Genomic DNA, 24,826 nt, shown 5'->3' with positions numbered 1-24,826 from the left:
CACTAGATTATGCGTGCTTGGGATTGGCCTTTAGATTAAGAACTCTCGATCCTTAGCGACAGGGAGGACTAATGAGGAATGACTACAAAGCCCAGGATTCTGTGTGTTCAAACTACTCGTTGGAGGCTTTTAGGGCGCCGATGATTGGCCCGGTGAGCCGGAAATTCATCGGGTTCAGCCCACGTCGTAGCGGATATTCCGCCTCAGAGGGCGGAAGTGTACTCTAGCCGGCTTCGGGAAGTTAGACTTATCCCTCCCGACTGAGGCCGGAAGTTAGTTCGGGAGGGTAAGAATCCATTTCCGCTCTAAGACTTCTGTCTCGGCACTTCTAGAGTTTAAGGCCTGACGTTCCCCTCCCCCTGACTCCCGCTGTTGCATCTCTATGGTTCCGGTCCCACCTTCCCTCGGGGCCGGAAGTGGCGCAGTGGCTGAGACTGAGCGAAGTCGAAGGACTTAGGGAGGCTGTGGTCTTAACTGTGAGGGCCAGGTATGAGGGAGAACCTGTGGGGCGGGAGAGGCAAGGCAAGGCAAAGCCAGGCCGGGGAGGGCGGCGGGGCCGAGTCTGGGTTCCCGAGCTCACGCTTGCTTCCCCGGATCTCAAAGCGTTAAAAAGCTTGGCTCTTTCCTCAATCTTGGGAAAGGGTGGAGGGAAAGGTTGGAGAAGGGCGGGAGGCCCGCGCGACCTGAGGGTCAGCGGCCGGGGGAACGAGCGCTGGGTGTCAAGTGGGCAGGCGCCGACGCCGACCCGGCTGCCCTCGCCTCCTGTAGTTTGGCTGTAGTGGCCAGCGAGGGTCAGCTCCCTAGAGGCCCGAGCAGAGACCACCTCTTGGATCCTGGGCGTTCCGCCGCCCGTGCGAGCTCTCTGCACAATCCCTTATCGAGAAGACCTCGGGGCCGCCTGAAGACCTTTCATTTTCTTAGTCTGGTTTTCAAGGCCTAATCACCTGGTAGCCCTCCTCCCCTAATACTTGTAGACTTATGTAGAATCTTCCCTTTGCTTGGACCCTGCTCCAACTATGCTCCTTTTTTTCCCTTTCCCCCCTTGCCTATTCAGTTCAATTCAGTAACATTTTTTAAAGCGCCTACTACGTGCCAGGCACTGTGTTAAGCCCCGGGCATACAAAAAGAAGCAAAAGACAGTCCCTGAGGGAGATAACAGGCAAATGAATATTTACGAAGCAAACTGTATACAAGGTAAATAGGAAATCATTAAGAGAGGGAAAGCACTCGAATTAAGAGGTTAGAAAAGGATTCTTCTTGTAGGTGGGATTTTAGTTGGGTTTTAAAGGAAGCAAGGGAGGGTCAGGCAAAAATCATAATTCAGAGTTCTTACATGAAGCCTTCTGGGAACCCCTCCCAAATGGGCATTGAACTCTCCTTCCTCTGAACTTCTACTTCTACCTGGGTCCACCTGTCTTGTAGCACTTACTCAGATACTGAAATAGATTGGCAATTTGTATCAGTCACTCCGCATTTATTAAGGCTTACTCTATGCTTGATGACCCTGTGCTTCCTATAAGGAATATAAAGGTGTAGAGGGAGAAATGAACCCAGGGATGTAGAAATCCCAAACCAGAATTCCCAAGGCAAGGCGCTTGGAATGAATTTGCGGACCCAAGCATTCTTTAAGTCAAGGAGGCAAAGATTTATTACGCTTTATCGGGCAAGAGTTCTTAGGGAACCTGCAACCATACAGGGCTACAGGGAAAGCTTTAAGTACAAGATTTAGGGATGAAACCTGTCAGGTGTGTTGGGGTGGGATTAGGGGTTGGTCAGTTCTTAAAGGAACATGCACCTACTGCACAGGTATATTACCCAGAGTTCACAGGGAAATGGGGGGGGCAGGAGGAGGTGTGGTTTTGCCTGTGAAAAGTCACTAAGTCACCAGGAGTTCAGGGCTAGCTAGAGATACTGGCTAGGTTCCATCAAGTGCCTTGTTAGTCAGGATTAATGTAAGGGACTATGTCTAGGATATGTGTTTATACTCCGTGTATAGTCAGTTATCAGCATCTTGAATCAATCTATAATTGGGCATAGCTCCTTACTGAGGAAGAAGCAGAGATAGTTTGGGACATGCTGCCCTTTAGCTATAGAAGGGCTGCCTGGGAAAGAATATGTTTGAGAACCAGATGCGTTCTGAGATTGGAATTTTGCCACAGGCACAGGCACTCAAGCAGAGGCTATGGGGAAATGTGATGTTAGAATTAGGGTCCAAGCACAAGCACCCCATCAAAGGCAACCCCCTCTTCCTGCCCTCCCCCCCAAAAGAAAGAAAAACAGTCCTTGATTGCAAAGGAGCTCATAGTCTAATTTCATGACTTTGGATAGTCCCTCCAGTGATGTAGGTGTCAACTCATCTGTTTCTCCTCCTCCTTTGTGACTTTTTGTTAATATTCTTCCAGGAATTTATCACAAGGGGCATACCCTACTTACTGGGGGCCTTTCTCAATATCCCCTGACATCTCCAGGACACCAGTAGAGCTCTCAAGTTATCTACTTGTTACTTCTTGCCATCTGACCAAACCATCTCTTCTTTCCTTCATAATTTCCCCATGTCCTTTTTTGCAGGTAGCACTTACACCATTTTAAAAAAATTCTGTGTTTTATCTTTCTTTTGGGGATAGGGCTATGTTTTATTTATTCATGATGCCCAACAAAGTGCCTTGCCTATAAAAGGTTTTTGTTGAAAGGAAAATTCCTTTTTGGGGGCTTTTCCTGGATTAACAAGGCAAAACTCAGTACAAAGAGAATTAAAAAGAGCTTATTAAAAATATGTCAAGGCAGCAAAACATTGACAGGCTAATCATTAGAGATCGGCAAGGGATTCAAGATGGAGCCAGCTTTTACTGATAAGTGAGATAAAGGCAATTAAGATAGGACCACAGTCAGGAAAAGAAGTTGGGCCATTGCGTTGTAGCACCTCCCTAATTGCCATATCTGAGGCCTATTTGATGTTTAACTGGTGCCCTGATAGGTGATAAATAACAGATAATACAAAAGCTGCCAAGGGGGGGGGGGTGACACCTCCCCCAGCATATTGACAAACTGGTCTGGAAACAATGGGTCACTTTCTCAGCATAACTTAACAATTCCCCCATTTGGTGTTAACCATATAAATGGAAATGACTGGACAACAAAACAAAATATACATACTTGTTTCTGCACTGCCTTTGGTCTTATATTACTCCTTTATCCTCAGCTGTGTCATCCTAATCCCTGCTGTGTGCGCCAAATTAATGGCTGTAAGCCAAGAGATTTTAAACTCACAAAAGAAAATAAATGTACTATGGGCATGAATGTCACAAATAATGATCCTGTGTTTCCATCAATGTCACAGGCTTGAATCAGCTTAGATAACAGAGTCATAATCTCATGTATCCCCCAACAAGACAAACTTTGTTAAATAGTCCCTGTCTTTTAACTAAGGCCTGTTGCAGATCAGGGGCATACCTCGTACTAATTTTTAGAGAGGAGATTCACAAATCAGCACAGTCACCAAGAAAACTCAGTAAACAAATACCATAAAACAAGACCGAAATAGTATAATAATGATAACTTCAATATTCCTTGTAACCTGGTAACCCACTCCCAGTGTTTAGTTAATTAGCGCATTTCATCTTGAGTCCTAGATGTCCCATGCAGTTTTCTGGCCCCTAGAAATATCTTCCCTTGGATATCCTGGAATAGGCCTTGGTCACAGGGCAGCTCTGGAGTGGTCTTCTTCCAGTGGATAGTCTTCCCTGGTTCCAAGTCACTTGCAGAAGATTCTTAAGTAATTCTTCCAAATCTGTTAGTAACAAGACTTAATACAACTTAGTATAACTTCTTAAATTTGCCTTTTTAAAAATAACAGGGTCATGTGGTGAAAACGAGCTCAAATCTTATGATTCTGGTCTTATTAACAATAGAGCTATAGGAAGAATATAAATTAAGAACCTATAATACACCTGAAATGTCTGAAAATCTCAGTTGTTACATATCACTTGCTGTTTCTATCTTCTTTACAGTTATTAGTGAAATTTTACATGTAAAATTCTGAACCCAATTTTTAGAACTTATTTTTATATGTTCAAGGCCTGTATATCCCATTAGAATAATTTACATTTGACATATATATTTTTCCTTTTTAAAAAAAAATTCATTTAATTTATTTAGTTTTCAGCATTGGTTTTCACAAGAGTTTGAATTATGAATTTTCTCCCCATTTCTACCCTCCCGCCCACTCCAAGATGGCATATATTCTGGTTGCCCCATTCCACAGTCGGTCCTCCCTTCTGTCACCCTACTCCCCTCCCATTCCCTTTTCCCTTACTTTCTTGTAGGCAAGATAAATTTCGATGCCCCATTGCCTGTGTATCTTATTTCCTAGTTGCATGCAAAAAAATTTTTTTTTGAACATCTGTTTTTAAAACTTTGAGTTCCAAATTCTCTCCACTCTTCCCTCCCCACCCACCGTCCCTAAAAAGTCAAGCAATTCAACATAGGCCACATGCGTATCATTATGTAAAACTCTTCCACAATACTCATGTTGTGAAAGACTAACTATATTTTGCTTCTTCCTATCCTGTCACCCTTTATTGAATTTTCTCCCTTGACCCTGTCCCTTTTTGAAAGTATTTGCTTTTGATTACCTCCTACCCCAATCTGCCCTCCCTTCTATTGTCCTCTCTTTTTTATCTCCTTCCTCCTACTTTCATGTGGTGTAAGATGCCCAATTGAGTGTGTATGTTATCCCATCCTCAGGTCAAACCTGATGAGAGCAAGATTCACTCATTCCCCCTCACCTGCCCCCTGTTCCCTTCCTACCGAACTGCTTTTTCTTGCCACTTTTATGTGAAATAATTTACCCCATTCTGTCTCTCCCTTTCTCCCTCCCTCAATATATTCCTCTCTCATCCCTTAATTTGATTTTATTTTTTTAAATATCATCCCTTCATATTCAACTCACCCTGTGCCCTTTGTCTCTCTCTATATATTTATATATACATCCATATATACATATACATATATATGTATATGTATATATGTATATGTATATATGTATATATATGTATGTATATTCCCTTCAGCTACCCTAATACTGAGGTCTCATAAATCATACACATCATCTTTCCATGTAGGAATGTAAACAAAACAGTTCAACTTTAGTAAGTCCCTTGTGATTTCTCTTTCTTGTTTACCTTTTCATGCTTCTCTTGATTTTTGTGTTTGAAAGTCAATATTGTATTCCAAGCCCTTTGATCCCTTAATGTGGAAGCTGCTAGATCTTGTGTTATTCTGATTGTGTTTCCACAATACTCAAATTGTTTCTTTCTGGCTGCTTGCAGTATTTTCTGCTTGATCTGGGAGCTCTGGAATTTGGTGACAATATTCCTAGGAGTTTTCTTTTTGGCATCTTTTTGAGGAGGGGATCTGTGGATTCTTTCAATTTCTATTTTATCCTCTGGCTCTAGAATATCAGGGCAGTTCCCCTTGATAATTTCTTGAAAGATGATATCTAGGCTCTTTTTTTGATCATGGCTTTCAGGTAGTCCAATAATTTTTAAATTATCTCTCCTAGATCTTTTTTGCAGGTCAGTGGTTTTTCCAATGAGATATTTGACATTGTCTTCTACTTTTTCATTCCTTTGGTTCTGTTTTATTTGATTTCTCATAAAGTCACTAGCTTCCACTTGCTCCAATCTAATTTTTAAGGTAGTATTTTCTTTAGTGGTCTTTTGGACCTCCTTTTCCATTTGTCTGATTCTGCCTTTCAAGGCATTCTTCTCCTCATTGGCTTTTTGGAGCTCTTTTGCCATTTGAGTTAGTCTATTTTTTTAAGGTGTTGTTTTCTTCAGTATTTTTTTGGGTCTCCTTTGGCAAGTCATTGACTTGCTTTTCATGGTTTTCTCACATCCTTCTCATTTCTCTTCCCAATTTTTCCTCTGTTTCTCTATTTTCCAAGTGCTTTTTGAGCTCTTCCATGACCTAAGACCAATTCATGTTTTTCTTGGAGGCTTTTGATGTAGGCTCTTTGACTTTGTTGACTTCTTCTGACTGTATGTTTTGGTCTTCTTTGTCACCAAAGAAAGATTCCAAAGTCTGAGTCTGAATCTGTGTCTGTTTTCACTGCCTGGCCATGTTCCCAGCCAACTACTTGACCCTTGAGTTTTTCGTTGGGGTATGACTGCTTGTAGAGTAGATAGTACTTTGTTCCAAGCTTGAGGGGCTGTGCTGTTTTTTTCAGAGCTATTTCTATACAGCCAGCTCTGCCACACCAGCACTACTTCTCCCCCAAGAACCTCCAACCCAGACTGTACTCAGATCCTAAGCAGGTTCTGCACTTCTGCTCTGATCAGCCACTTAATTCCTCCCACCACGTGGGTCTGGGGCTGGAAGCACCTGCAGCTGTAGTTCTGTAGCTGCACCACCCCTGCTTCCCCCAGGGCAGTGGCCGAACTGTGAACTCTTTTCACTCTGTGGCCTGCAGCTTTTCCCACTAACCTCCTCTGTTGTCTTTGGTGTTTGTGCATTGAGAAGTCTGGTAACTGCCACAACTCACTGATTCAGGGTGCTAGGGCCCGTTTTGCCTGACTCCTGGTCTGGTTGGTCCTGCCACCGCCCAAGCTGGGCTCTGCTCCCCTTGGCTCCCAGCTCTGTGCGCGATAGACCTTACCCAGCGACCATCCAGGCTGTCCTAGGCTAGAACCCTGCTTCCCTCTGCTATTTTGTGGGTTCTGCAGTTCTAGAATTTATTCAGAGCTGTTTTTTATAGGTTTTTGGAGGGACCTGGTGGGGAGCTTATGCAAGTCCCTATTTTCCATCTGCCATCTTGGCTCCGCCCCCATGACATATATAATTATCTGATCTTGTTGCTTTCCTCAAAATTTCTTTTCATGCCTGCTAATTTACCTTAGGAGGAAGATACTTTAAGGATCTAATTCAGCACTCATTGTAAGTAAGATGCTTTTTTCTCTAGGTTCAACAGGTACACAAATGAATTTGCTTAAAAGATGCTTAATAACAAATAACAAAAGACTTGAGATGTGTAAGTATACTTAGGATGTGTAAATATACTAAGTAATTAATGTGAAATTGTATACTGAGAATAGTTTATATGAAACAAGTTGTCTATAGTAAAACATGTTCAGTCATTTAATCATGTTAAAGTGTAATAGATATTACACAAACATAGACTACTGCTCATAGAAGCCCTTTACAAAAAGGGAACATCTTTAAGGTTACTCTTGAGTAGTTTACTTGCGTTTCAGGATATGTTCTATATACGGGTTTTAGTCCTGTATTAAATAACAAACCTAGGTAAAATCGGTTTTGCTGTAAGGTAGTTCATAAATTATTCTCCACTAAGTTAGCTGCTTTCACTGAAATTCTATTCCTTAAAAACAAAAATAGAAGTTTTCTGACTTTAATCTTGTGAGTTTAAATTTGTGAATTAATAGATTTATAACATTTCATAAGCTTATTAATCATTGTCTGATTGTTCCCATAGTCTTTTTTAAAATTATTTTTTATTCCCATATTCTGAAAGAATGAACTACTTCAGGGATTTAATTTTATACATATGACAAGTTTAAGCATTAATTTAACTCTTGCTTAGGATAGAAATTTGCTATTAGAGGAAGAAGAATGGACATGGTTATAACAGCATTAAAACTGGTCCTCCAGGCCCAAGGGCAGAGAATGCTAGGTATTCTAGGATGTAACAGCTTTAGCTCTTTTTGATTTCAGGTAAGAGTCATAGTTAAGTTTTAGGAACAGCTGATCAAACAGCTAAATTCCTCCTCATTTACAGGGTATTATAGACAGTCTCAGGATTAGCCAGGTGGGAAACATTCCTATTCAAAGGGAAGTAACACTATCGGGAAACTGAGTCAAGAGGATTCTACCTTCAGCCATGCCAAAGTTGTCCCCTCAATCTTTCCCAGACATAGATATTTACCTGTAACAGTTTTCAGACTGCACTCCTGGGCAGCACTTGGCATCCCCCTTGAATGGTGGACTTTTGGCCTCATGACAGTACATGCAGTCATATCTGAAATCAAAATTTAGATTGATATCAGATTATATTCCTATGAGATGTTACTTCAAATAGAAAGTTTCACTAATCGCAGCTTAGGGCTAAGTTATTATTTCTTTCATGGTGTTACAATAACAAAAGTTACCAGGCCCTAAAAAACAATTCACATCCTTTCCTTATTCTAGCATTTAAACTCATCCTGGTGTAAAAATCAGTCATTAGAAGTCAAGAAAATAATTGCATTCTGGAATTCCACATAGATAGTGAATGTATAATTTATTCAAAACCCAGAAAAAAAAATTGGCTAATTACTGTAAATCTCCAGGCTAAAACAGATATCCGTCTCTTGAAGTGCTGTATATTCACCCCTTATGGCAGAAATAAATCTTTTTAAGACTGGAGTTTGTTGAGACTAAATTGGCTCAAGATATAACTTTAATATATGCTATCCAGGTATGACTTCATAACCTTCACAAGTGATAGGCAAATGAACTCAGAGGAAATTCTTTACTATAAGCAAGCTTGAAAATCTCATCCCCATTTTTGCAAGGAGAGGAAAAGGGGGTCCCAATTTTTTCAATAAACCAATTCATTACTTAGGAATTTTACAAGACTGGCAAGCTTTTTCACAGGACTGATAGGAGCTTATGATGCTGCCCAAGCAGATGGTCTCAGGAAACCTTGTAGGTATGAATAAGATTTTACAAGATCTTTGTACCTTTTCCCTCACAGTAATTGTCAATTTTCCCTTTTAACATATACCCATCTAAATACTTGATAGGTTTTAACATTGTGACAGTAACCCCTAATAATTTAATCAATAATTTCATAATTTTTATACGTGATAAATAATTTTTGCAGAAACTTCTTTTAACTATAGGCAAACCTGGAAGGTGCTAGTTTCTTAAATTTCAGTGTTTCAGAATATTACAACACATGGTCAGCAGGACCCAAAAGATAACTTTTTGTCTTCTTTTAACAGTTTAGTTCATAATCTAACAACATACAAATTAAAGGAGAAGCTGCTTTCCTAACAGCACATTTGATATAATGATTTATGAAATCTCACAATATAAGAAAATTTAGAAACAGTGACATCATAGACAATATTACAATTTGAAACATGAAACAAAACCAGTTACCGCTCTGGTCACCTTGATTCAGTTGAATGAATTTCCAAATTAACTTACCTGGAAAATTATTAATTATTCACCTTTGGCATTTTATACTACTCATATCTAAAACTCAATATAAAGTTATCCAGTGAGGAAATAAGAAGAAAAACAGTAGTTGTACATTCATCTAGTCACTGCAGTGCTTGCCATGTGCACTGTGTTAGGCATTCTACAGTCTTGTGATTCTTACGACACCCCTAGGGGGTGGATGCTGTTATCTTATTTTCTCCTTTTCAGATCAGGAAACTGAGGTAAATAGAGGTGAAGTCAAACAGCTAATCAGTTTCTGAGACTGGAGTTTTTTGACTCAGGTTTTCTTGATCTGTGCAGTTTTTAGCATTTTTCATGCCAAATAACATATGTTTTTTCATTTGGTTCTATTTACCACAATTATCCTAATAGGAGAATATTTTCTGATTTATTTTTGGGACAGACTTTGAACAAATCAAATCTGGATTAATAATCACCAATGTCAACATTTAAATCTCAATGTATCTAAGGGCTATTTATGGTTAGCACTTCAAAAAGAGCCCATTATTATCAGTGAACTTGTTTTTACAGACACATGGTGGCACTCCAAGTGTAACCTTGTTTCTCTTTCCTTCCAAACACCCAAAGAGCCTGATGAATTCCTTTTACGTCAGTGGTATAGTCTCCATCCTCTCTTCTCTGTTCTGGAGACTTACTCCCCCCCCCCCATTAATTAATTAATTTGGTTTATGGTGCTCAGTTCCACAAATTTTTGAGTTCCAAATTTTCTCCTACTCTCTCTTCTCTCCCCTTCCCCCCAAGACGGCATGTAATCTGGTGTAGGTCCTACATACACCTTCACAATAAACTTACTTCCCGATAATCAAGTTGTAAAGAATTATAACCAAGGAAATGAACCATGACAAAGATGTAACAAAACTGAAAAGAAAAGAAAAAAAAGAGCATATAGTTTGCTTCAATCTGCATTCAGATTTTGTAATTCTTTCTCTGGGTGTGGATAGCCTTTTGCATCATGAGTCTCTTGGAGCTGTCTTAAGAGCATTGCATTGTTGAGATGAGCCAAGTCTATCAAAGTTAGCCATCACAAAAGCAATGTATCTGTGGTTGTGTACCGTGTTCTCCAGGTTCTGCTCCCTTCACTCATCATCAGATTGTATGAGACTCTCCAGGTTCTTATGAAGTCCTTCTGTTCCTCATTTATAGCACAATAGTATTCCCATTACATGCATATACCACTGTTTGGCCATTCCCCAATTGAAAGGCATCCCCTTGATTTCCAATTCTTTGCCACCACAAAAAGAGCTGCTATAAATATTTTTTGTACATACGGGTCCTTTTCCCACTTGTATGATCTCTTTGGGATACAGCCCTAGAAGTGGTATTGCTGGGTCAAAGCGTATGCACATTTTTTATAGCCCTTTGGGCATAGTTCCAAATTGCTCTTCTGGAAACTTTCATATAAGTAGTGGTCTTATGATTCTCATCCCCCAGCTTTGGAGCTGGGGAATTTCAAGTTGTATGTCATAAAGAATAACCACATAAAGTTTCCCATCTCCTTCTTACCTGAATGAGAGCCAACCCTTCCTCACTTCTGTTTCCAAGTCTTCCAGACACTTTACTCAGCCAAAATCAGGGGTAGGACTTGAACCCAGGTCTTCATGACTCAAGATAAGAATGTTCACATTTTACCTATGTGGAAACAAGTTCAGGAAGTTTAAAAGGGTCATTACCTGTCAGAGGTCACACAGCTAATAAAGTGGCCAAGCTGGATGAGATCCCAGGTGTGTTAAACTCAAAATCTAATCTTCTTACCATGTCATTCCATTAATTGGTATAGGATTTCAGAGGGAGAAGTGATCACCTTTGAATGGGATAGTCGGGGTCTCACAGAACGTGGCTTGAGCTGGGGGTGGTGGGTGGTTGGTGGCGAAGGGATGGTAGGAAGTAGCCATCTGTGGAGAGAAGTAGGCAGTCCCTCTAAGTAGTGGGGAACGGAAAGGAATTTGATGATTGTCTTCCAACAGCAATGAATAGACCAGTTTGACCAGAATACAAGATTCCTTTGGGGAAATAGCAATTAGGTGGACTTCTTTCTGTAGACAATAGAAAACCGCTGTGAAGGGAGCACTGGACTTGGTGTCAGAAAGCTCTGACGTGAAGACTTCCACGGATGCACACTAGTAGTGGGATCCTGGGCGAGTCACTAAATGTCTCTCAGCCTTAGTTTCCTCTTCTGTAAAATGGGGATCATGTCACCACCTTACAAGGCTGTTGTGAGGAACAAGTGAAAAATGTAAAGTGCTTTGCAAACCTTGAAGTTCTATGTATAAAAGGTTAGCTGTTATCAATAATAATAAATAGGAGGTAAGGTAGTGAGTATAGATTAATTTTGAGAAGTTTGGTTGACAGAAATGACAGAAAGTGGAGCAGTTAGGTGGCGCAGTGAGTAGAGCAATAGCCCTGGAGTCAGGAGGACCTGAGTTCAGATCCACTTGACACGCTTACTAGTTGTGTGACCTGCCTTCCTCTCTCCCCCCAAAAATGATAGAAAGTATCTTGGAAGGGAACTTAAAAATCATCTGATTTCAATTCAACAAAACATTTTTATTAAGCCTTTACTATGTGCAGAGCGTTCTGCTAGGTACTAGGCTAAAAGACAAAAGACAAAAAATGAAACAGTTCAGCCTCTGCTAGACTGTGTCCAGTGACATGAAAATCACTACCTCACGGGGTTGCCTGTTCTATTTTTGGAGAGCTCTAATTTTTGCATTCTTTCTTATATCGAACTGAAAACTGCTCCGCTGCATCATCTACCCACTATTCCTCGATCCACCATCTGGAGCCTCACACAATGTTTAATTCAGTTTAGACTTGCAGAACACTGCTAGGTGCTGGCAGAGAGACAAATTAAATAATTGAGGCTTCTTGTCCCTAAAAACCTTTGTGATGTTGAGTCTTCTGAGATTCTGGTATTCCATGTTTCACAGGCATATAGCATCACCAGAAGAGCATTGGGAATTTAAATTGTGCCCCTCTGCGGCTTCTATTCCTTGCTCCAAGTTCTGCCTTTTGAAAGGGCCAAGCAAAATGAATTTAATCCTGTTTCTGTGTAACATGACTTTTTTAAGTTTTCTCCAATCTAAAAATTTTCAGTTCCTTCAAATTAATCTTCATGTGGTGTGATTCTTTTACCATCCTGGTTGCCCTTTTTTGGAGGTGTGAGGTTTGTCAGTGGTATTCTTAAAACAGGAACTGAGGAGGACACAAACTTGCTTGAAGTCCAAGAATAGACAGCCCTATGGATCCTCTTAACATATACCCTTATCCTAATCTATCTGCCACAGTGTGCAGCTTACAAGGTAATCTCTGTAAAAAAAGGGTGAGCCTTATAGCATAAACTCTACTAAGCCTAGTGTGGCTTACCCTTGTTCAGAGAGTCACTTTTCACTTAGTGGTTCCCCTATCTAGCTTTGAACAAACTTCCTATTACCTTTTCATTTGATCTCTGAAGTTATTGACCTCCAGTTTATGGACCCAGCTAGTGGCTGTTATTCTCCCTCGGCTCCTCAAGACCCCAGTTTGAGAAATCTGCCAACAATTTGGTGTCAGCAGTAAGATAACTGGAACTCATTTGGGGACCCATGAGACTGGCAGCATAGGTGAATTCTCAGGGAAGCCACTAAGTAAAACTTCTCCCCCTTCACCAGACTTTCCTGTGCTGTTGCAGTCATCTTGATTCCCGAAGGGGTAAGTCATTTTTTTCTCTGCGAGTCAGGCCGTCTTGAGACCTTCTGGAAACTTTAACAGAAAGAGCGAATGTAGGGTTTTTTCTATGGACTCATGATCCTGGACATCACTGAGTGTTTAATTGTTTGAGACTTAATACAGCTAGTATTAGTCTGTGTGAGAAAGAAAGCCTAGATACCTGGGAAGATTCTGAGGAAAGAATCTTCCAAGGGAAAACAGTTCTCCTTGAGAATGATGACTGTGTATAGATGTTCTCCCTCTTTTCTGTGGATAGACTCAACCAGGAGTCATCAGCAGAGTAAAACCACCCTTGGGATTCCATTGGCACAAATGGCAAGAAAGAAAGAAAGAATTTCTAGTCATCCTTGATAGTTAGCTGCAGAATTATCTCTAAAACATTTCATCTTTCTCTTGTCGTGTGGAATGGGTATACCATAGATGATCCCAGTTGGTAGTGGCCAGATGCAGGCTCATTTGACTTAGACTTATTTACAAGACTTTTTAGGAAATTCTGACCCAAGACAAATGGATTATTGAGGGTTTTTTGAGAGATCAGATACATTTTAAAGGAAGAAGAAAGCATTTGCTAGCTAGAAAGATTCCCTGACAGAAGCAAAAAATAAACTGGAGTTGTAGCAAAAGCTGCTAGAGTTCCAGAAATTTCCATCCTAAACTGATCCTGCCCCTCAACTTTTCCCAGAAATCCTTACTCCCCTCTGCTCCTCCCACCTCTTTTGGCCAGCTCTTTTGTACTCTTCTTTATTTTCCTCTTCCTGATTCCCCTGTAAAAGATGCCCAAAAAGGAATCACTCCTTTCATTGAATTCATTCTTTAGCAAAATATCTTGTGCTGTGTCACTTTGCCTTGTAATATGCCCCTAATCCTCCTAGGCAAGAAAGAAGGAGAAATTGACCAAGATAAGAACCCTGTGTGACCACTTTGATTAAGATTTCTGTATTATCAACTCCTTTGTAGTTTCTCACCACTTTGTTGTTCCCAACCCTGTGGTTTACTGTTCACTTTTCCTTTGCCTTTTTCTCCATTTTGCTCTACCCAGACTCTCAGTTCCTTTTTGTCAAGGGACGTCAGCTTACCTGGAGTTGAATTTCACAGGGGAATCCCCTCCCCCCTTCTCTTGTGGACATACCCTTGTCTGATTTGTTGATAACTTATTACTTCGCAGTCAAAGCAAGGAAAATTCTTTCATAATTCTCTCTTTATTCAACTCATTTGCATAGCGAAGCCATAAAATGTCAAAATCCAAGTTCCAGTTTACCCAGGAAACCTATGGAGTCATGAGATTTCCCACCACTCCTGTCACCTTGGGTCAGGACCACTTCACTCTGTTCTCATGCCAGTAACTAAATGGCAAATTGAAAAATTCGTGGGGACTGTTGTCTGTTGTAGGCAGTGGATGCAGTAATTTGTAGGCCTGGCAAAGCCTGTCTGCTTCTTGCCACAGAGAACATGAGGTGCTTTTTTCCTTCATCCAGTGTGTGAGCTTCGCCTCCAGATGTAGATCTCCTAGACTTTTACACATCCATTACATTCTTTTGTCGTGAGGATTTGGGAGTTGTGGCAGCTGTAATGTGTTAACCCCTAGAACCTGAGATGTGGGCCATTGCCTTTGTCTTCTAACTCTTTGATCCTGTAGCTCAAGAACTTCAGCCCTGCTCTAGAGTGGTGGCGGAGGCTGCCTTATGGTAGACAAATAGACCTTTCTGACACCTTCCTCCTGCACCCCCATTTTGTTCCCCATGTCATTTTTCCTTTTACATGCTTACCACACATAATACCTTATGGTCCAAAGACCATCTATGAAAAACCCTTCCGTCACTCACCCAGCAACCCTGCTACCTTTTCCCCTAAAGGAGACACTCCATACTCCGTGATTGCCTCCAAATTTTTCATTTAGCTATGAAACCATGCAAATAATTATCTTATATTCTCCTGCCCAATGCTGATTTGTTCTTTTCTGTAGTGGATCATTTAAGTAAGCTCCAGATTATGGTGGTATCCTGTGTTATAGCCACACTAGTCTGCCATTAGTGGAGTTATGAACTAGTCTGGAAAGCAATTTGAAACTGCCCAAAAGGTTAACATGTATATATCCTTTGACCCAGTGGTAACCGGTACTAGGTCCATATCCCAAAGAGATCAAAGAGGAAAAGTACCCCATATGTACAAAAATATTTATAACAATTGCCCACCAAATGATATATACCAGCAGCATATCTAAGGTCAGCATGGATGTTCAGGGAAAACCCTGGGGTTAAATGGAAAACACTGTACTTCCATTGTGTCCTCTGTAAGGTCTTCTTAGCTTTTTTGAAGGCCACATCTAGAAGGAAAGAGATAGGATCATGATAGAGTTTTTAGCGAGGTTGATAGAAAGGAGCCAATGGAAAGAGATTCATTGAAAAGTGAAGAAATGGAAGGATCTGAAAGAGTGGGGCAAAGAGGATCAGAACTAGTGATTATTCAGTCCCATATTAGCGTTCTCTTTTTCAGGTTGAATAATTTATTATAGACCTAATCAGGAGAGGGTTCTTGGCTAATTATTTGATCTTTGTATCTCCTCCCAGGCCCTAGCACAGCCAATTCTTTAAAACAAATTTTTATTTCATTACCTACATTCCTTTTCTCACCCCACCCCCGCCTTAACACCACTATCCAAGAGAGCCGTACCTTATCAATATTTTTTAGAAGTGAGAAAAAAACTTTGAGTAAAACTAATGCAAGACATTAAAAAAAAAATCTGACATACTCATTTCCACACCTCTAGTCTTCCATCTCTGTAAAAGTACGCTGAAGATCATTCTCATAAATCTTATTTGGCACCAAGTTTGATCATTATAATTTACGGCATTCAGTTTTGATTGTTTTGTCATTCTTTCTGTGTATATTGTTGTCATCTTTGTGTACATGGTTTTCCTAGTTTTGCTTATTTCGCTTTGCATTGCTTCATATAAGTCTTCCCATGTGTTGCTGTATTGGTCTTTATCATTTATTATAGCGCAGTGATACCCTGTTATATTCATGTACAAGAACTTGTTCAGCCATTTCTGAATGAAAATCGCTGTTTCAAATCTTTTGTTAAAACACGGAGCTCAACCATAAATATTTTGGTGTGTATTAGCCCTGTGTTTTTATTATTAATAATGCTAGGGTATTATGTGCCCAAAAGTGAAATCTCTAGGTCAGGAGATATGGACATTTTAGTCACTCCTAATTCCAGTGTGCTTTCTAGAATTGTGGAATAAGTTTGCAGCTCTATGAGTCGTGCGTTACTGTGACTCTTCGTAATTCCCCCAACATTAATGGTTCTCATCTTTTGTCATTTGGGCAGTTATCAGGGTGTGAGTGAGGTGAAAGCTCAAGGCTCTTTTGATTTGCAATTTTTTTTTAAAATAGATTTATATCGATCTTTGTTTTTACACCATCTAGATTTCCCCTTTTGCCCCTCCCACAACATCTCTTTAGAGCATCCCTTTTAACAAAGAATTTTTTAAAAAACAAGCTTTTATTAGTGTCTTTATATATTGTTTTTTTTTTCTAATTTCCCTTAGTATCTCTCCTGCTCCCAGAGGGTCATCCCATATAAGAAATAATATTTTTAAAGACAAAAGGAGAGAAAAATTAGCCTAACCAATACATAGAAAAAGTCTGAAAATAACACTCGTGGAATTCCCATCTCTTTCATTTTTTTTCAAGGCAGTCAGGGTTAAGTGACTTGCCTAGGGTCACATGGGTGTCAAGTGTCTGAGGGTAGATTTTAATTTAGGTCCTTCTGACTCCGGGGCCTGGGCTCTATCCATTTCATCACTTAGCTGCCCCACCCATCTCTTTGAAAGGGGAGTGTGGGAATATCTTACATATCTCTTCCTTGGAACCATCTTGATTCTTTATTGTTTTGCAGTATTCACTTTGGGTGTGTGTGTGTGTGTGTGTGTGTAGTTCTTTCCACTATACATTGTATGTAGTGGACTAGACAGTAGTCATTGTATATATTGCTTTCTTGGCTCTGCCTGCTTCACTCTGCATACAGAGAATTTTAAAAATGAGAAAGAGGGAAAAAAATTCAACAAAACTGATCAGTACATAAAAAACATGCGATGTTGTATTCAGTGTTTCCTATGTGTGGCTTTCCTTACCTTTGCAAAGAAGCTAAGGGACATGTGGAGGCCCAACTTGTTCTTTGCAGTTCTGCAGCATTTGTTCTCTTTTGCTTGGTTGGTTGTTCTTCCCACTTACCTGGATGTGTGTGTTATGTGCCTGGCTCTGCTTATTTTATCAGTTCATTTAAGTCCATGTTTCTCTCTATATAGATGCCATTGTTTCTTATAGCACAGTAATTCTGCATTGTATTCATGTACCACAGTTTTTCTGTTCATTTCCTAATTAATCGACATCTAGTTGGTTTCCATTTTTTGCTACCACAAAAAGTGCTGCTATAAATGTAGAACTGTATGTAGGATTTTCTGGTCAGTGACCTCCTTGGAGGTATATGCCGTAACAGTGGAAATTTTAACTCCCTTATTTGCATAATTCTAGATTGCTTTCCGGAAAGGTTATACCAATCAGAGTTCCACTGACAGTGTGTTAGTGTGCCTGTTTTTCCACAACTTCTTGACCGCTGATTATTCCCATCCTTTGTTGTCTTTGTTAATTTGCTGAGTGTGAGGAAGACCCCGTGCTATTGATGTATATTTTTTGCATTATTAGTGATTTAGAATATTCTTTCCTATCTTGTTAATAGTTGGCAGTTTTTTGAGAACTGTTTATTCATGTCCTTTGACCACTTATCTATGAGGGAATAACTTGTCAAATCTTCCTTAGTTGCGTGGATATCTTAGATATCAGAACCTTATCAGAGATATTTGAAACAAAGGTTCCCCCCCCCCCATTTAGCACTGCCCTTCTTATCCTAGTTGCATTAATTTTTGTCCGTGGCAAAGCCATTAGTTTCATGTAATCAGAATTACAGAATCCCCTCTGTCCCTCATTTGATTAGACATTTACCTCAGAAAGGTACTCTAGCTACTTGTTGTCATTACTATTATTAATTTAAAAAAATTTTCTGACCCAACTTAATAAACGTTGAATTGGATGAGCAGTCTGTTGTTCAATTTTCAGAATGTATTCCCTTCCTAAAATTGGTGGCAGGGCTCAGCATAATTGGTACTGGAGGGAACAGAGAATTTCAGCTCTATTGACCCTACTCTTGTTTGCCAGCCCAGTGCTGTGGCTTGTTACCTCATTCTCATCCCAGGGTCTTCAGCCCTCAGGTCTCTTAAACGTATTCAACTGTTCCCCATCTTACATTCATTTGTACAGACATTAATTACATTATAGATAGATGTTTATGATCTGTAAGTTGCTAGAAATATACAGGAGAGGGAGGGAGGGGGAGAGAGAGACACACACACACAACAGTTGCTGCCTTGAAAAGACTGTAAATCTGTGTGGATGTAAGGGACATAGAGAAGACCAGATTTGGCAACTGGTTAGATTTGGAGGGTGGGAGAGCCAAAACTGCTCCAAAGATCATTGATCTCTTTTGACAAACATGACGGTCTTTTTACTCAGCCCTCATCCTTTTTGATCTCTGCTGCATTTGCCACTGTTGCCTCCCTCCCCTCAATATGTCCAAACCTAAATTCATTAACTTTTCCTCCAAACCCTCCTCTCTACCAAACTTACCTATTTGTCATTTTTCCTTTCTTCCACTCTCTCTTCTATTTGTAACTTTGACACTATCCTCAACTCTTCACTCTTCATCACTTCATATACGCACTAAGTCGCCAAATCTTGTTGCTTCTACCTTCTAGAGTCTCTCTCCTATCTGATCCCCTCTGTCTCTTCCCACAGCTGCCAAGGCCCTTCCTCATCTCTTTTCAGCTGGATTATTGCAGTGGCCTCCCACTAGTCTCCCTGCCCCAGCTTCCTCCTCACGCCGTGTACTTCTCCACATGCTGCCAGAGTGATTTTCCTTAAGCACAGATGTGACCCTTCTAAGTAACTCTGTTGCTTCTAGGATGAAATATGAACTCTGATTGGCTTTTAAAGTCCTTCACCACTTGTGCCTAATTTATCTGTCCAGCTGTGTTATGCATGCTCCCCTTTCTTCACACTATGGTCCAGGGTCTTCTTTCTGTTCCTCACATGTGATACTCCTGTGTCCTGGCTCTTTGCCTTTGTGCCAGCTTTCCCACCACTGGAATGCACTCCTTCCTCACCTCTCATTCACAGAATTGCTCATTTTCTCCAAGCGCACATTCCTTTCCTGATCCTTACTGATGGTGCCTTCCCTTATTAACTACTTAGCATTTATTTGCTCTATATTTATTTTTCAGGGATAAGGACTAGAATTGTGGTTTCTTTGGTATAGAGAAATCCCTGTAAAACTCTGAAGGTTGGCAATCTCTCTGCAGCTTAGAGTCTTAGAGAATTATCTAGAGCACTGAGAGTTTAAGTGACTTGCCCAGGGTCCTGAGGCTTCTAGGCCTGCTCTCTAGTCATTGTGCCCTGCTGTCTGTCATGCTAAGTGCTCAAGAATAGGGATCAGGTAATTTTTTGTCGTTGTGTCCTCCGTGCCTAGCACAGTGCCTGGCACATAATATGCCTAAGAAAGGATCGAGGATGACTCAGTTCGTGAACCTGAGTAACTAAAAGAATGAGGATATCCTCGTTGGAAATAGGGAATTCTAAAGAAGTAGTAGGGCTTTTTAGGGGGAAAGGAAGTAGAGAGGATTACGAGATCATTTTTGGACGTATTGAACTTTTTGGCATCTCTACCAGTTGACAATGTGTGCCTTGGATAGCACCTTTACAGAGGGCATAGAGTTCTAGGGCTTGTAGACTTAGAAGGTCAAATTGGAAGAATGCCTTTTCTTAGAAAGAAAAGTGTTACGAAGGGTGGCTAAGTATAGTTGAAAGATTACAGTTCATATCGTGAAGCATTTCTTATTCATGTTCTCTGAACGTGGCACTTTGGGCCACATGATGCTGCGGCTAGTGTCAATCTTTCATACCTGTCTTTAACTGGCCATTTAATCCATCAAATGTTCAGGGCATGCAGATTTAATTATTATCCTCAGTCAAACAAAACTAAGAAAGTTAATCTAAAAAAAATCAGATCATGTGCCCTAAACCAAGTGAAACAACTTTTGGATTCTGTCTTTTTGGCTTTGTTCATACTCATTAACATGAATAATTGATTGTCAGCAAGCTCCTGATTCAGCTCTTGTTCATTCTGTTTTCTCGTGGTTCTGTTTGCTTCTTTGTACTGAGAATTCCCAATGGAAGTCTTTGTCTTCACTTCCTCATACCTCTTAGCCTTTTTATATGGGAAATATATTGTGTACTGCAGGGGGTGGTGAGCACTTGGGAGTATATGTATCATATTCAAGGGTTTGGCTCTGAATCCAGTTTCTTTGCAGGGGGCAAAATGCCATCGTCTAAACAACTAGCTGACTTTGGCTACAAGGCCTTCTCTGCCTCCATGATGCTGCTCACCGTGTATGGTGGCTTCCTGTGTAGTGCCCGGGCCTATCGCTACTTTAAACATCGTGGTGTCCTCCGTCAGGCAGCTGAAGAACAAAAGGCTCCAAACATTCTACAGGACTGAAGAGATCATTCTACCTTGGGATAAAGAGGCCTGAGGCCTGCTGTAGAACACCTGAAATTATTTGCATGGAAGGGCCCTAGCTTGGGAGTCTCCCTGGCTTCCAACCTTGGTCAGAGGAATGTATTGATGTACTCCCTGCCTCGAGTTCTGAGTGATGATAGATCACAGCAGAGGGGTGACAGTGAAGGACACATAAAGACATTAAATATGGTTTGCCATTTCAGACTTGTGGTATTTGTTTTCTTGAGTTGGGGATTATTCTATTTGATCAGGGCAGAAATCACAGAGATGAGAGCTCAGCTTCCCAATATCCTGGTCAGATTGTACTCCTAACCTCCCTTGAATTTGATTACCTATAAAGTAACATGGGCAGTTACCTACCTGAGAAATATGCGGTTTATTTTGCATACACTGCCAAAGCAGGAAGTGGTTGCAAGAATCATCTGTCCATACCTCTACTCAAAGTATTAATGACCTATAATGTCCCTAACAGATACTATCCATCCTCTGCTTCAGCTCCTTCAGTACCTGGGAACTTGCTAAGCAGCCTAATTCATCATCAGATTTCTCTAAGTGTTAGGAATTTCTTTATGAAAACAAAATACAGCGCCTTGTAACTTCTGTACAGTTTTGCTTCCTAAAGCTACTTTCATCTGAGAGAGTGATTATGCTTCCTTGTTCTCCCACATCTCTTTTGCCTAAACTTCAGTTCCTTCAACTGATCCTTACGGTTTCCAAACATCTCAGTTTGGTCCTCCTTGTTGGTATTGTTAATAGGACCCAGAACTGAGTACTCTGTAGTCTGATTGACACTAAACTCACTGAGTATATATTAGTCTTTTTGCTTTTTTCAAATAGCTGTACTCAGAAGCAAACCTGTTAAGATTCAATTAGAACCCTAAAGGATTATCTTCAAGGAGAGATTGATAACCTCACACATAAAAAATATAGTTCTTTGGGATTCACTAGGCTTTCAGATTAAAATTCCCTTCCTCAAAGTAGGAGAGAAACACATTGCTCTTAGGGGTAAATTGCTTGCTTTCAACAACCCAGGACCCTAAGCCCCAGTAATCTGGATAGCTTGACAGCTTATGTTTTTTTAGGGGTACATAGGTGTATGTGGTACAAGAGTTGGAACCTCAGAGGCCAAATAGTCCAATCCAACCTGTTGTTGGAATAAGAATCCCTACATAATTGAGAAAGGGTCATAAAAACTCCTGTGATGGGGAGTCCAACCCCCAGTATGAGATAGTGGAAGAGTGATGGGTTTGGACTAAGAGGACCTGGGGTTAAATCACAACTCAGCCATTGTTTGTCTGTTGTTTTCAAAGAGGACCAGTGACATCATGGGATGATGACTGGTGTGTGAACTGGATTTGAGTGAGGCAGTGGCACAAGTTGTCAGCCACACTCTCTAGTACAGTCATTGAAGTGCAGCAGCAAGACAGAAGTCAAGACGACCAGCAGTGGCCAGAGATGCAGTGAATGACCGTGGTGTCTTTGATGTCTAACCAGGCCCTAGGTACTCTACAGCACCTGCTTTGACCTCCTTCGTGGCCATTGGAACAAATTGTTCTCTTCTGTCCATTCTGCCAGGGGAAAATCTTCACATGCTTAGGGTAGACATCCCCTAACTCACTGATGGGTTAGAGGCCTATGGGTTACCCTCAACCTGGTTGAACCTGTTTGCTGAGAAGGTTTTACTGGGGTATGCCCACTCCATATCTTAGCTTCCTGGAGTCATGGGTAAGAGTTGAGAGTTGGACACCAAATGTGGAATGAAAAGGGCTCAGTAAGCCCTGCACTAAAGGTGCTAGCCCTCTTTCACACCCCCTACACTTTGTGTGGAAGATACAACCTCCTCAGACCTTAGTTTCCTCATATGTAAAATAAAGGGTTAGGCTGGATGACATATGAGACCCTTTCTGACCAAACCTGCCAAGGGATTCCATTCCAATTTGGCATAGATCTAATTAGGAAGCTACATCAAGCCTAACTGCTTCTCTGCAAATAGTGCCTGTTGTACATAGATATGACCTTTGTGCCAAACAGAACAAGTCTAATCCCTATTTTGTGTGAGGACAGTAAGTCTCAAGGCTCCTCTGTCAGTTAAATATTTATTTACTGCCTGCCATGTGCACAATCTCCTTGGACTATTTTGTAGGTTTACTCTATCTGTATTGATTGATCAGAAGAGAGCTCATAGATTCCTTTATTCTTGGCTAGAGGAAAATAGGTGCTAGGTCATTTGTGTAAAGCTGAATCCACAGAGAAACTACTACCCTGATTATGGTTTGTCATATTCCTGTTCTCAGAAACAAAAATGACTCAGTTTGAGATGCTTAGACTTGTAACTGGTCCCTCATCATTCTCCCAAGAATATCTGTGAAGCCTTGCTTGGTATGAACCCGTTTCATCGTACCAGAACTGTTTTCTTTTTATTAACTCTTCTACAAAAGTGTCAGTAGAAGAGGGACAGGCTGATAGCCCATGTCCCACCCAAAAGAGGCTTAAATGCTTTTTGTCCCCATACCCCTTTTCCCCATTGGTTTTTGAAAGGCCCTTCTAAACAGACTTTAGCCAGCAGGGGAGGTAGTGAAAGGTCTGGAATGTTTCAAGTTAAAATTTCCTCAAAAGAACTGAATAGTAAACCCAGATGCTGAGAGAACTCAGGAGAGCCGTTAGTGACAAATAGTGGCAATGTGACCAATTACTGATTTTCCGTGGTCCCCAGGTTACTAAGACTGAGACACAAAACAGTCAGTTCTGCATTGGGAATTAGACTGTTTACATGAGACTAACTTTAGTAGCCTTTCCAAATAGAACAGAAGCATTGTCCATTTTCCCACTACCAAGACACTGGGAATACTGTATATGCTACACCATATAGCCCTGTGTAAGCTAGGTGCAGTTTGGATTTGGTATCAATTTGGGATTTGGTGATTCTACAAATCCTAAAACCAGCTGAAGCTATCTTTTCTGACTCTGAAGACATTCTTGAGTATACATATTCACCAGGATAAACTATTCTGGGAAGTGGCAGGTTCAGGAAGCACATTTAGATACTGAAGCCTAGCCACTGGAAAATACATTCTCCCATGTCCAGTTTCAGGCCCTTTTTTTGGTCACCTTAACAAAGTAACTTCTATAGAAGCAAGGGGAGTAGGAAATACATTAGTCGTTCTAATTTTAATCTGCATCAGTGTCAGCCAGATATACCTGGTGGCATATACACCAATAATTTGGTTCTTGAAATTTAGAGCCAAATCTCACGAACATTTTGATAAGATCAGCACCTACAGATAACATATTCTTTCAGTTATCATTCATCAGGTCATATCCACCCTTTTAAATTAGCAGATGGTCTTCACAAGTTGCTGTGGCCAAAAAAATCCATCATCATGCAGCAAACCTGACAGTACTTCTCTGAATTTAGCCAGGCTGATCCTTAAACAGGCCCTCCGATGTCTCATTGTAGCATGAAAGTGGAACCCTAGGTCAGTCTGCAAGCTTTGGTAGGTCCTGGAAAAGTCTGTAAGAAAGGGTCCAAGAGTGGACAGTTTTATCTCTTCATTTCTCCAAACTCTCATCAATTGGCATAATGACTGGGAGACCAAATGACAGGGCAATATTCTTGGGAAAGCTTCAAGATGTGAATTGGAAGTGTTTCTCTCATTGGCTCCTTAGACCTCAGAGTTTCTGAGATGAGGAGAACCTTGAAATAATCTCTTCCAAATCTCTCACTGAACAGATAAGGAAACTACAACTCCGACCCACTGTGGTATAGAACACCGGATTTGGAGTCAGGAGACCTTGGTCCTAGTCCAGGCTCTGCTTCTGATCTTAAGCCATTGCACTGGCCTGGCTTTCAGTTTCTCTCTCCATAAAATGAGTTGTTTAGGGTAAGTGACCATTAAAGTCCCTTTTAGCAGTCTATGATTCTGTGGTTATGTGACTTGCCCCATGTAACACATGCTCACTTGACCATACTATATGACCCTTTCTTCACATATAACAGTGTGAACTTGAGGAAATCATCTAGTCAGAACGATTCACCTGTTTCATTTCTTAAAAATGTGGTAGTCTCTTGTATAAATTTAAGGGGAATCACATCTCTTTCTTTTACCAAGCAATTCTTAATTATAACTCAGATATACTTTCCCTTAGTGTTCTATGGAGAGCTAGACCTCTTTAAGAACCTTCACTTCCAATCTATGGGTCCAGTGAGATAGGTAGGAACAGTCACTTTAATAGCTAGGACAGTAG

General features: G+C 40.7%; 1 protein-coding gene across 1 annotated transcript; it reads left to right on the top strand.

The window, feature by feature from the left end:
- Positions 1-379: 379 nt before the first annotated feature.
- Positions 380-20,783, top strand: LOC118850772 (cytochrome c oxidase assembly protein COX14). Its single transcript, XM_036760411.1, has 2 exons — positions 380-487; positions 20,373-20,783. Exon 2 carries the CDS (start codon positions 20,381-20,383, stop codon positions 20,558-20,560), a length of 180 nt encoding a protein of 59 aa, XP_036616306.1. The 5' UTR covers positions 380-487; positions 20,373-20,380; the 3' UTR covers positions 20,561-20,783.
- Positions 20,784-24,826: the final 4,043 nt, after the last annotated feature.

The sequence above is a fragment of the Trichosurus vulpecula genome, chromosome 5 (genome assembly GCF_011100635.1).
Source record: "Trichosurus vulpecula isolate mTriVul1 chromosome 5, mTriVul1.pri, whole genome shotgun sequence".
Taxonomy (NCBI): domain Eukaryota; kingdom Metazoa; phylum Chordata; class Mammalia; order Diprotodontia; family Phalangeridae; genus Trichosurus; species Trichosurus vulpecula.
The sequence above is the reverse complement of the archived record's forward strand: the minus strand, read 5'-3'. Positions and strand labels throughout refer to the sequence as shown.